Below are 11,803 nucleotides of genomic sequence, written 5' to 3' on the forward strand. Positions count from 1 at the left end.
ACTGTCTGAGGAGCCAGCACCAGACCTGCAGTTCAGGCTGAGAAAGAGGTTTTGAGCACTTAAGCGAGCCACAGACCACCCAGGAGTGCGAGCTGTGGCCTGTTACCTAAGTGTTAGGAATAGTGATACCTCGTTCTTTTGAGAAACTTTGAAATCGCTTAATTTCGGAGTTAAGTATAGCCTGCAAAAGTTTAATTTGTTCATACTGTTTTTGAAGATGTGTAAATGCAGTATTTAGGATTTGAATTTGTAACCATAATCACGTATATGTGGAGAATCGAAAGCAATTGAACAGTAGTTGAAAGAACTAGAGGTAGATTTTGAAAGTTCTTTACTGTGGTAACAGTTTTAGGCATGTGGTTTTTTTACGTCACTGGTTGACCAGTGCGTGTTTAAAAAATAGTCTAAAATGTCGTGTACAGACGGCTGAACTAAACAAGCCCTTCTCATAGACAGGGAGGAGTAACTATTTGGAAGTGATGTGGATTATTTTGGGGGGCGGGAGTAGGGGGCACTTGAATTAGCCAGCTGATGAGCCCTCTTATCGTCCCCTTCCAAATAGGATTGAACAGGAGTGGCTCCCAAGTCCTGCCCCACAGCAGGAGGCCGGGAAGGGCAGTGTGCAGGCCGCCTCATCCACAGGCCAGAGCCTGAGCTGTTGGACTCAGCAGTTCCAGCTGCCAGAGCACTTTCATACAGAGGCCTGAGCTTTCAAAACTCGGCCCATTGGCAAGAATCCATGTTTTATGGTTGATAAAACTGAGGATTGGTGAACAGTTAAATCAGTCATTGAAATCTCAGGGGTGGGGTCCAGAGTTGCTTATATTATTAATAGATGGTGGAGGGATTATATTATACAGTGGAGAAACTCAACATTTGTTACTTTCCTTAGAAAGTATCTAGTAGATTAAAAAAACAAAAGATTAGTTTGATGACTGATGTTAACTCCTCAATGGGAAGAAGGATGTGTTAGGGCCAAGCCCCAGCCCGGACTCTGCCAGTCTTTCCCTGGGGCAGGTTACAGGCATCTGTGAGCCTTGTTTTCTTTGCTTGTGGACTGTGATTTCTTAGCATTTGGGGTAAGGTCGCAGACATGTTTGGGAGTTGATGGAAGCTGTGAACTCTCCCTAGGAAAATATATGCATGGACTTAGGTGGTTGTTTACATTTTCAAAGGATAACGGGGATCCCATTTAGCTCTGCGATCTAATGATGCTTATGGACTGATTAAGCCTTGTTTCCTTACCCTGGAAAATTACTTTTGATGACCTGATTCTAGTGGCGGGGTGTGTGTGTGTGAGTGAAGATTACACATGTGAAAAAGTGATTTTTCAGCCAGTCGCTGTGGCTCATGCCTGTAATCCCAGCACTTTGGGAGGCCGATGCAGGCGGATCACAAGGTCAAAGATCGAGACCATCCTGGCTAACATGGTGAAATCCCGTTCTCTATGAAAAATACAAAAATTAGCCGGATGTGGTGGCGCAGGCCTGTGCCACTGCACTCCAGCCTGGTGACAAAGCGAGACTCCATCAAAAAAAAAAAAAAAAACACGTAATTTTTCTTTTTCTTTTCTTCCTTTCTTCTTCTTCTTCTTCTTTTTTTTCTTTTTAAGACAGGGTCTCACTCTGCGACCCAGGCTGGAGTGCAGTGGCACAGTCGTGGTTCACTGCAGCCTCAACCTCCTGGGCTCAGGTGATTTTACCATTCAGCCTTCCAAGTAGCTGGGACTACAGATGAGCACCACCACGTTGGCTAATTTTTGTATTTTTTGTAGAGATGGGGTTTCCCCATGATGTTGCCCAGGCTGGTCTTGAAATTCTGGGCTCAAGGGATCCTCCCACCTCAGCCTCCCGAAGTGCTGGGATTACAGATGTGAGCCACCGTCCTCTGCCAAAGTCATTTTCAGTCAGTGCTGGTTTGGATGTGGCAAAGCGAGCACTGACATGTTCTGCTGACCACTTTTCTGGAAAGCGGTTTGGTGGTGTGTGCTAAGATATTTTACGGTGTTCATACTCTCTAACTCAGCAGTTCTTCTCAGAAATCTCTCCTAAATAAATAATTTCACAATATACAGGCTTTGTGCACTAAGTCGGTGGTCAGGGTGTTATACTAACATTCTGCATCAGACATGTGTCAGTAAGAGAGAATTCCATATATATACATTACACTTACATTTACGAATAGTTTTTAATAACATAAAGGAGATGTATTTATTTTAATGCATGAAAAAGTAGGATATGCACTGTGTTCTCAAATTATGTCAATACTTTTGTTTGTTTGTTTATTTTTGAGACGGAGTCTTGCTTTCTTGCCTAGGCTGGAGTGCAGTGGTGCGATCTCAGCTCACTGCAACCTCCACCTCCTGGGTTCAAGTGATTCTCCTGCCTCAGCCTCCCTTGTAAACATTTTTAAGAGAGAGTAGAGGGAATATATAAATGTTAACAGTTATTGCTCACAGGTCATAGGATTATAGGCAAAACCTTATTTTTCTGTATTTTTCCTTGCTTACAGTAGATATTATTTCTAGAATTGGGGGGAAACGCGATTTTGGAAAATTTTTATTTTTTATTTATTTTTTATTTTTGAAACAAGGTCTCACCCTGTTGCCCAGGCTGGAGTGGAGTGGTATGACGTGGCCACGGCTCATTGCAGTCTCAACCTCCCAGGCTCAGGCGACCCTCCCACCTCAGCCTTCCTAGTAGATGGGACTACAGGCATGCACCACCATGCCTGGCAAATTTTTTTATTCTTTGTAGAGACAGGATCTTGCTGTATTGCCCAGGCCGGTCTTGAACTCCTGAGTTCAAGCAGTCCACTTTGGCCTCCCAGAATGCTGGGATTACAAGCATGAGCCACCACGCCTGGTCTGATTTTGGAAAAATTAAAGAATATGGAGATAGCTTGGGGAAAGAGACCCAGATGGTTTGGGATTTCTGTTTTTATATAAGGTAAGAATTGGCTTTTTACTTGGATGACTTCTTTAGAGTGGATTTCAGTAAGGCCGAGGGGAGGGCTGGTGCCTTGGAGCTGGTGCCAATGCTGAGGATGGCCATGCTCCAGTCCAGTGCTCTGCACCTTAGAGCACTCGTTGGCTTCCTCTGCAAAACCGCCTCTGGCTTCGCTTTGTTGTGCCGCTTGCTGTGTTTTGCTTCTCTGATAAGTCATCTGTGTTCATGTGCACTGGAAATTCTTCTAGAGCAGTGTCCCAAGAGACAGCGAAAACCCCAGCTCGGAGCCCACAGAGCCCATCCTTCATCTGCTCCTGTGTGTGCGTTTTCCTTCTGTGCTGTCCCGTGTAGAACAGCGAGAGTCCGACCAGCCTGATGAGTCACATGAGATGAGGAATGGTGGCTTAGGAAGCATTTTGGATGTACGTCATTTGCGTATGACATTTTTCAGATATTATAATTTAAGTAAAGATTGAGGACCTTTGATTTTAATTCTAGCCTTAACTATCTTCCAGGGTGCAAATAAAAACTTTTACCTGGGAGACAGAAGTCACTTCTGACCAATTTTTCTCTTTAGAATTCACAGATGGATTCAGTGGAAAAGACAACAAATAGAAGTGAACAAAAATCCAGGTAATTAAAGGCAACTATACCTTCAAGCAGCTTCATTGACTTCATCTAGCGTCTGTCGTGAGTGTGCGCACTTGTTCTTTAGTACCTGCAAGGGCGAAAGTGAAATGGAATCACTGGGGCATGAGAGAACCTCGAGGGCCATTTTCCACCCTTGGCTTCAATGTAAGGAACGTTCCAGAAGGCAGCTTTCTGCCCAGTCTCCAAACCAAGCAACATGTCATTAGAGGGGTCATGTCTAGAACTGGGAGTGTCAGGCTTCCTAAGAAAGAATTCTTTGACTACAGATGGACAGCAGCTTGTGTTTGCTATAAAGTGAAGCGCGATAAAGAGGTACTTACCGTTGGGATTGGTGGGTGGCAGGAAACCAGCATTTGCCAGTAACTGTCTTATCCGTCACTGCAAGCAGGGGTCATTTTGTCATCATCGTTTGTATTCATAACCTGTGTGCAGCTTCAAAGGAATGATATGTATCACTTAAATTGAGCTTAACACTGGGCAACTTAAAATGCATGAGACACAGCTGTCCCACGTCCTTTAAGGAATAAGGGTAGAACATGTGAAATAAATACGCAAAGAAGGATACACAGGCCGTCTCCCCACAGCGTAAGAGGGGACTGTGTGTGTGTGTGTGTGTGTGTGTGTGTGTGTGTGTGTGTACACAGCACAAGGCCTGAACTCGCAGACAGTTCCAGACTTTGTGTTTGCAATGTTTCCGCTTTGACTTTCATTCTCTCGCTCCCTTGTTTTCAAGTAGAAAGTTTTTAAAAAGCCTCATCCGGAAACAGCCCCAGGAACTGCTCCTGGTTATCGGGACTGGCGTCAGTGCAGCAGTGGCCCCCGGAATCCCTGCCCTTTGCTCGTGGAGAAGCTGCATCGAGGCCGTCATCGAGGCTGCAGAGCAGCTGGAGGTGCTGCACCCCGGAGACGTCGCCGAGTTCCGGAGGAAAGTGACGAAGGACCGGGACCTGTTGGTTGTCGCCCATGATCTGATCCGGAAGATGTCACCTGTAAGTGTCAGACAAGTACCTCTTGGGGACAGCTTGGTTCTGCAGCGGGTTGGATGAGTCTGTGAACCTAATGTTAAACTCTGCAGGCCTAACTTGTGTTCAGTGCTCAGCAGAGTCGGGCTGATGAGCCAGAAATCCTTGAGTCCATCGGGGTGTCGTCTTTTAAAATTGAGGGGATGCCAGCCACAGTGCAGCGTGGGGCTCCTAAAGTAGCTCCTATTAAATGGAGCCTGACTGTGTGAGATCGTCTCAGGCAGATTGTCCAGCTGCACTCAGTATGAACTTTGTGATTGTATATTCACTTAGTGAAGGGATATCCCTTAGGCGTGTTTGGTGTAAGCAGGCCGGCCGTATTTCTTCAGATGACAGGTGCTTCCTAGAAAACATCTGAAAATGGGAGAAGGTCCAGCTTCTTTGTCTGCTGCAGAGATGATCTAGATGATCTAGTTGAGAGGAGAAGCACTGATGATTCAGGAGCTATTCCTGAGCGAGGCCCTGGGGCCGATGGGTCTGGTGCAGGGGAAGGTGCGTGGCAGGCCATTGTTGTCCCCGTCAGCTATGGCGTGTGGCCATAAAGGCTGGGAAGCTGGACCCTATGGCTGGGGCTCTTGGCAGTCATTGTCTTCTTCTGCTCTTGTATTTACTGAAGAGGCACAGTCAGCATCTGAGAGTCAGGACGGGAGGAGATGTTGGACGTTTGAACAGAGGAGAGAGCACGAAAAAAAGTGAGCTCGTCACCAAGGAGAGTGGGAGAGTTGAGGTTGGCTGTGAAAGGAGACCTTAAACCACATGGCTTCATGTGAGCACCTTTATAATCCCCACCTAGAGACCCGGGTGGGCAGCCCAAGGGGAACATGGTGGCCGGGCAGGGCCCCTCTTTGCTGGCTCTGCCACCCTCAACAGGCAGCTTCCGTCAGGTGCCCTGCGGGCAGCTGTAAATGATGTGCGTGCGCAGGGAGTGCGTGGAGGAGGGAAGTGCGGGGAGGGGAGGAAGTGGGGGGCTTCAAGGGCCACCACTGAAGTCACATACACCGCTTCTGTTTCATCTCATTGGCCAGAGTTTTAGCTAGGGCTGCACCTAGCAGAGCTTGGGAAATGTTTTTAGTCAGGTGAGTCTGCCACACCTGGGTGTCCTATTAATAAGGGACAGCTCTCATCACAGGCCAGGGGCTGGAAATGCACAGCCTTGGGCCTGCTTTTGCAAATGAGGTTCTGACAGGCAGCCACACCCATTCATTTACGTATAGTACGTGGCTGCTTTCATGCCTCCAGGCCCAGGTGAGTAGTTGGAACAGAGACTTTATGGCCCACAAGGCCTGAAATATTTCCTCTCTGAGGCAGGGGCGCGGTGGCTCACGCCCGTAATCCCAGCACTTTGGGAGGCCGAGGCAGGCAGATCACCTGAGGTCAGGAGTTTGAGACCAGCCTGGCCAATGCGATGAAACTCCGTCTCTACTAAAAATACAAAAATTAACCTGGCGTGGTGGCAGGCGCCTGTAATCCCAGCTACTCAGGAGGCTGAGGCAGGAGAATCGCTTGAACCTGGGAGGCAGAGGTTGCAATGAACCAAGATTGTGCCATTGCACTCTATCCTGGGCAACAAAAGTGAAACTCCATCTCAAAATATTTTCTCTCTGGCCCTTGTAGACAACATTTGCTCACCCGTCATAGGAAGAAGAAGGGAGGAGTCGAAGGAAGGCCAGGGAAGGGTAGTGGGGTCGCTGGGCAGCACTGAGGGCCCTTGTTGTCCTTCAGGTGAAGAGAGACTGTTTGTCTAGAATGAGAATCGTTTGTCTTGAAAACAAGTAGTTGAGCATCATTCAACTCTTCTGTTCACTTTTGCGTGTTTTTGAAAACCTCCATCAGGAAGCGTTGAGGTGAGGCCGTTGACACAGCTGTGTTGAGAGTTGGAGAACAGGCACGGGGGAAGCTGAGAGTTGGTTGCATCAGGAATTCCAGCAACACCAGAGAAGGGCGAGGGGCTTGCAAGTGTGTTGGGGGAAGTTGTAGTGATCCATTGTAGACTCTAAGCTGCTTGATGGAAGAAGGCAGGACAGCAGGGCAGTGAGTGACTGGTCGGTGATAGTGGGGTCAGTAGCTCACGGGCCTCAATGGGCTTGAAGTTTCCCTGGGAGCCAGGGTGCTAGAGAGGTGGGCAGATGGGAGGGAGTGGTTGGACAGGGGAAGCTGGCCCAGAGGTTCTGGAAAGGATCCAGGTCTTGGTAATGATAAGGCCTTGGGGGCTGTATGTGTGGATGGCTGAGATGGAGCAGGACTATTGGAGGAGAGTGATGGGTGGAATTTAGAGGCCATGATCCCAGGGAGAATCATCCAAGCGGACATGAGAATCACCCCAAATTATGACGGCACAGCTGGAGAGACTCAGCCCTCACCTTCATCGGTGCAGGGAGTGCGGGGGAGCCCCCAGGAAGGGTCTCAGGGATGCATAGAGCCAGGTCTCAGGTCGGGGAGAAGGTGAGCATTCCCAGGAGATGATGGAGATGTGGGGGTTGGCTGATGGCAGACCCCCTGGGAGCAGTGGGAGGGTTTGGGTGGTGGGAGAGTCAGAAGAGCTGTGGCGATGAGTGGGAACCTGTGAGTCTTGGTTTTCTTGTGCGGGCCAAGCAACACGAACAGGCACAGAGGGCGAGGGGAGGTATTTTGATACCCAGGTGCTGAGGCAGAGGGTGACAATGAGGCTGGGAGCCGGGCAGAGGGGACCCTGTGTCCTCCCGAACCCACCCCCACCCCGCCTCTCTGTCCCCTCCCAGCAAAGCTCTGCAGCATGGTTGCTGCATCTGCTGTCACCAGCCCTTCCTTTTTCTCTTGAAGCCATCCCAGCCAGGCTTTGGCTGTCAAGGCCCCTTGGAGGCAGCTCCTGTCAAGGCCACCGGTGAAACACTGAGGCTGCTTCCGGAGGCCAGGCCTCAGTCCTGATCCTCTTGTGTCTCTCAGAGTATATGCGGCACTACGGGCCAGGTGTGCTGGCTCATGCCTGTAATCCCAGCACTTTGGGAGGCCAAGGTGGGGAGATCACTTGAGGGCAGGAGTTCAAGATAAGCCTGGGCAACATAGCGAGACCTCGTCTCTACAAAAAATAAAAAAAAATTTAGGCCGGGTATAGTGGCTCACGCCTGTAATCCCAGCACTTTGGGAGGCTGAGGCAGGTGGATCACCTGAGGTCAGGAGTTGGAGACCAGCCTGGCCAATATGGTGAAACCCCATCTCTACTAAAAATACAAAAATTAGCTGGGTGTGGTGGTGCGCACCTGTAGTCCCAGCAACTTGGGAGCTGAGGCAGGAGAATCGCTTGAACCAGGAGGGGAGGTTGCAGTGAGCCAAGATCACGCCACTGCATTTCATCCTGGGTGACAGAGCAAGACTCTGTCTCAAAAAAAAAAAAAAATTAAAAAATTAACTAGGTGTTATGGTGTGCACCTATAGTCCCAGCTACTTGGGAGGCTGAGGTGGGAGAATCACTTGAGCCTGGGAGATCAAGGCTGCAGAGGGCCATGATCGTGCCACTCACTGCACTCCAGCCTGGGTGACAGAGTGAGACTCTGTCTCAAAAAATAAAATAATAAAATGAAAAATGAAATAAAATAATATAAAAAATTAAATTAAAAAAATTTTCAAAAAATATAATGAGTTGGGTGTGGTGGTGGCACCTGTAGCCCTAGCTACTTGGGAGGCTGAGGTGGCAAGCTCGCTTGGGCCCAGGAGTTGGAGGCTGCAGTGAGCTATCCTGGCACCACTGTGCTCCAGCCTGGATGACAGAGCAAGGCCCTATCTCAAAAAAAGAAAAAGAAAAAGAAAAAAGAAACACTGCCTCCCGCCTCATTGAAGGTGCCACGAAGACACGCTGTTTCATTACCACCGAGAAAGAGAAAACTGGGACTGTGCAGCGCTCAGGGAAAGCCAGAGTCTTTACTGTGGTCCTCAAGGCCCAGGTCATCTGCTTCTGCTGCCGACTCTTCCCCTCACTCCTCTCCTGCCTCAGTGGCCTCTTGCTGACCTGGGACGTACCTGAGCCGTGACCTCAGTGCTGTGGCCCTTGCTCTTCCCTCTGCTTAGAACATTCTCCACGAGCCCTCACCTCCTCAGGCCCCTGTTCAGATGCCCTCTTCTCAGAGAGGCTTGCCTAGTGTCTTGGTCCTGTCCACCTCCCCTGACAGCGCCTGCCCCCGTCTCTGCCGTGCTTTCTCGTGGCAGCGTCACCGGTGGCGTGCTACGCGTGAGCATCCCCTGTCCCCCTGCTCTGGAGTTGCAGCGCACGCTGTGAAGCCAGATTTTCTTTTGTTTTCAGCTGCTGTATCTCTGGCACCCAGAACATGGCCTGCTTAGGTGCTCAGTAGTTGTTAAGAGCTGATGTTTTTGTAACTGTCATTCCACCTTTTTGTAGCGCACAGGCGATGCCAAGCCCAGCTTCTTCCAGGACTGCCTGATGGAGGTGTTTGACGACCTGGAGCAGCACATCCAGAGTCCTCTGGTGCTGCAGTCGATCCTCAGCCTGATGGACAGGGGCACCATGGTCCTGACCACCAACTATGACAACCTGCTGGAGATCTTTGGCCAGCAGCAGAACAAGCCCATGGAGTCTCTGGACTTGAAGGACAAGACCAAGGTATGGGCTGGGGGTGCGGGCAGCCTGCAGGTGTGGGGAGTTCTGTGCCCTGGGAGCTGCTTTCACTTTGTAGCAGTGAATTACTAATAAAGTAGCCAGGCATGGTGGTGCCTGCCTGCAGTCCCAGCTACTGGGGAGGCCGAGGTGGGAGGATTGCTAGAGCCCAGGAGTTCCAGACTGAAATGAGCTATGATCATGCCACTTATTCCAGCCTGGGTGACAGAGTAAGACCCTTTCTCTTAAAAAAAAAAAAGTAATAATGGAAAGTGGCACACTGGCAACTTGGGAGGCTGAGGCAGGAGAATAGCTGGAACTGGGAGGGAGATGGTTGCAGTGAGCTGAGATCACTGTACTCCAGCCTGGGCAAGAGAGTGAGACCCTGTCTCAAAAAACAAAAGAAAAAAAAAAGAAATACCTGAGACTGGGTAATATATAAAGAAAAGAGCTGTAATTGGCTCACGGTTCCACAGCTGTCTAGAAAGCATAGCAGCATCTGCTTCCAGGGAGGCCTCAGGAAGTTTCCAATAGTGGCAGAAGGCAGAGTGGGAGCAGGCATGCAACATGGCAACAGAGAGAGTGGCAGGGGGGTGGTGCCACATGCTTTTAAATGACCAGATTTCTCAAGAAGTCACTGTCACGAAGATGGCACGAAGCCATGAGGGATGATCCTGCCCCGTGATCCAAGCACCTCCCACCAGGCCCCACCTCCAGCACTGGGGATCACAATTCAGCATGAGATTTGCGTGGGGACAAATGTCCAAACTATATCAGTTAGCATATATTTACAGTTATAAATAACACTACAGGGTCCTCATACTTTTATGTCCTGTTTTCAAGATGAATTCCTAGAAGAGTTTTATGGTCAAAAGGTATGAATGTTTTAAAGACTGATGATGTAAATTACCAAATTGTTTTCCAGAAGGAGCACCAGTTACACTCCTGGTAGTGGCTGAGTGTGGGAGTATCCATTTCCTGTATCTTGCCAACACATGGTGTTATTAAAAAACAAAATGAAATACACCTTGTCCATTTGATAGCTGAAATTTTCAACGTTGATTTCTTGTGTTACTAAAGGTTGAGCGTAGTTTCATGTGACTCTTGATATTTCTTTTCTGACACACTTGTGACCTTTGTGTGTCTGCTTATGTTATTCATAACTAACACTGCTGCCTGTGTGAGAGGCTGCCTTGTGAGGGAAGGCCCTGGCCCCACTCTGTGTACAAAGAAACTGAATTACGGGGCACGGGGCAGTGTACACGGGGGCAGGGCCGCCTGAGGGGAGCGGGCAGGGCCAAGGCACCCACTCCTGCCGGTAGTGTCATGGGGTAGACATCTGCTCTCTGCGTCTGAGCCACACGGTCCCCACTGCTGGGGCTTGCTGTTGGAAACAGACAGCCAGTTGCATAAACAGAACTGCCAGCTGGCTCACCGCCCAGTGATGGCAGCAGGGCTGTTGGTGTTTGTGTCCATTCCACCTGCTGCTGTGCGGGCTCCGGGGTGAAGATGACTTGACAGTGACCCGATGGGCATCTTTATAAGGTCCCGTGTTCTGTATCTTGATAAGGTCCTGCGTTCTGTATCTTGAACTGAAAGGAATGCACTTAGCCATTTGATAAATACTTGTCTCCACATACATATGTATATATTTTTTCTGGGTGTGTAGAAGTAATACAGAAATAGCAGTAATTAAAATATAACATATAACTTAGAAGTGAAAGTCCCCATAGCCCACCTAAAGTAATCACTCTTCACAGTTTGCTGTAACCTCAAGTGTTAAAGACATTTTCTATGTAACTGTCTGTCTTTAAATAAGTCCTTTTTTTTCCACCCTGAGACAGGGTCTCACTTTGTTGCCCAGGCTGGTCTCGAACTCCTGAGCTTCAAGTCTTGGCCTTGGCCTGAGTAGCTGGGATTATAGGTATGAGCCACCCAGAAGCTCTTTTGCTATCATGGGACCAGGATGACTGGCGCTAACAGCCGATCCTCTCTCAGGTTTTACAGGTGTGACTGTACCATCGTAGGACGGGAATAACTAGGGCTCACAACCGAGTTTCTCTTAGGTTTTGAAGGTGTAAGTGTAAAGTGAAGCATCTCTCGATGATTCTTTCCAAGATAGGTTTAAAAACTATGAATCCACTTTCAGTATTTTCTTCTCTCTGTTTGAAACAGTTTGAGGATGTGTTTCTTTTTCTTGGCTTGATGTTTGGTAGGTCCTTGAATGGGCAAGAGGGCACATGAAGTACGGCGTCCTCCACATTCACGGCCTCTACACGGACCCCTGCGGGGTTGTGCTGGACCCATCGGGGTATAAAGACGTCACTCAAGACGCAGAAGTCATGGTACGGCCCGTCCTAATTAGCATCGGTGCGTCCTCTCAGGGATTACTGGTGGCCACTGGCCATTGGCTGCAGTTGAGTGGCTTCCCAGGCTCCAGGCATCCGTGCCCTTCAGGTCGGCCCTGCACACAGTTGCTGAGGGAGGGGCCACGTCTCTTGTCCTCGTCTGTGTCTCTGGGGTCCCGCATGGTGCCTCCATGTTGAGTAGATGCTTGGCGAACATTTGTTGGAGGAAGGAATTCATGATTCCTTTGA

General features: G+C 49.1%; 1 protein-coding gene across 10 annotated transcripts in view; it reads left to right on the top strand.

The window, feature by feature from the left end:
- Positions 1-11,803, top strand: part of FAM118A (family with sequence similarity 118 member A) — a 31,815-nt gene that overhangs the window by 9,017 nt on the left and 10,995 nt on the right. For 3 of the 10 annotated variants that reach the window (XM_055375380.2, XM_019018717.4, XM_055375379.2), the window contains exons 2-5: positions 3,526-3,581; positions 4,336-4,588; positions 8,991-9,212; positions 11,423-11,551. In XM_055375380.2, coding sequence (XP_055231355.1) covers positions 3,535-3,581; positions 4,336-4,588; positions 8,991-9,212; positions 11,423-11,551 — 651 coding nt within the window. In that variant the 5' untranslated portion in view covers positions 3,526-3,534. Of the gene's footprint in view, positions 1-2,756; positions 3,371-3,525; positions 3,582-4,332; positions 4,589-8,990; positions 9,213-11,422; positions 11,552-11,803 lie in introns of all 10 variants that reach the window. The other 7 variants (XM_019018712.4, XM_063704783.1, XM_063704784.1 and 4 more) reach the window with 5 other exon arrangements.

This window comes from Gorilla gorilla, chromosome 23 (assembly GCF_029281585.2).
Source record: "Gorilla gorilla gorilla isolate KB3781 chromosome 23, NHGRI_mGorGor1-v2.1_pri, whole genome shotgun sequence".
Lineage (NCBI taxonomy): Eukaryota > Metazoa > Chordata > Mammalia > Primates > Hominidae > Gorilla > Gorilla gorilla.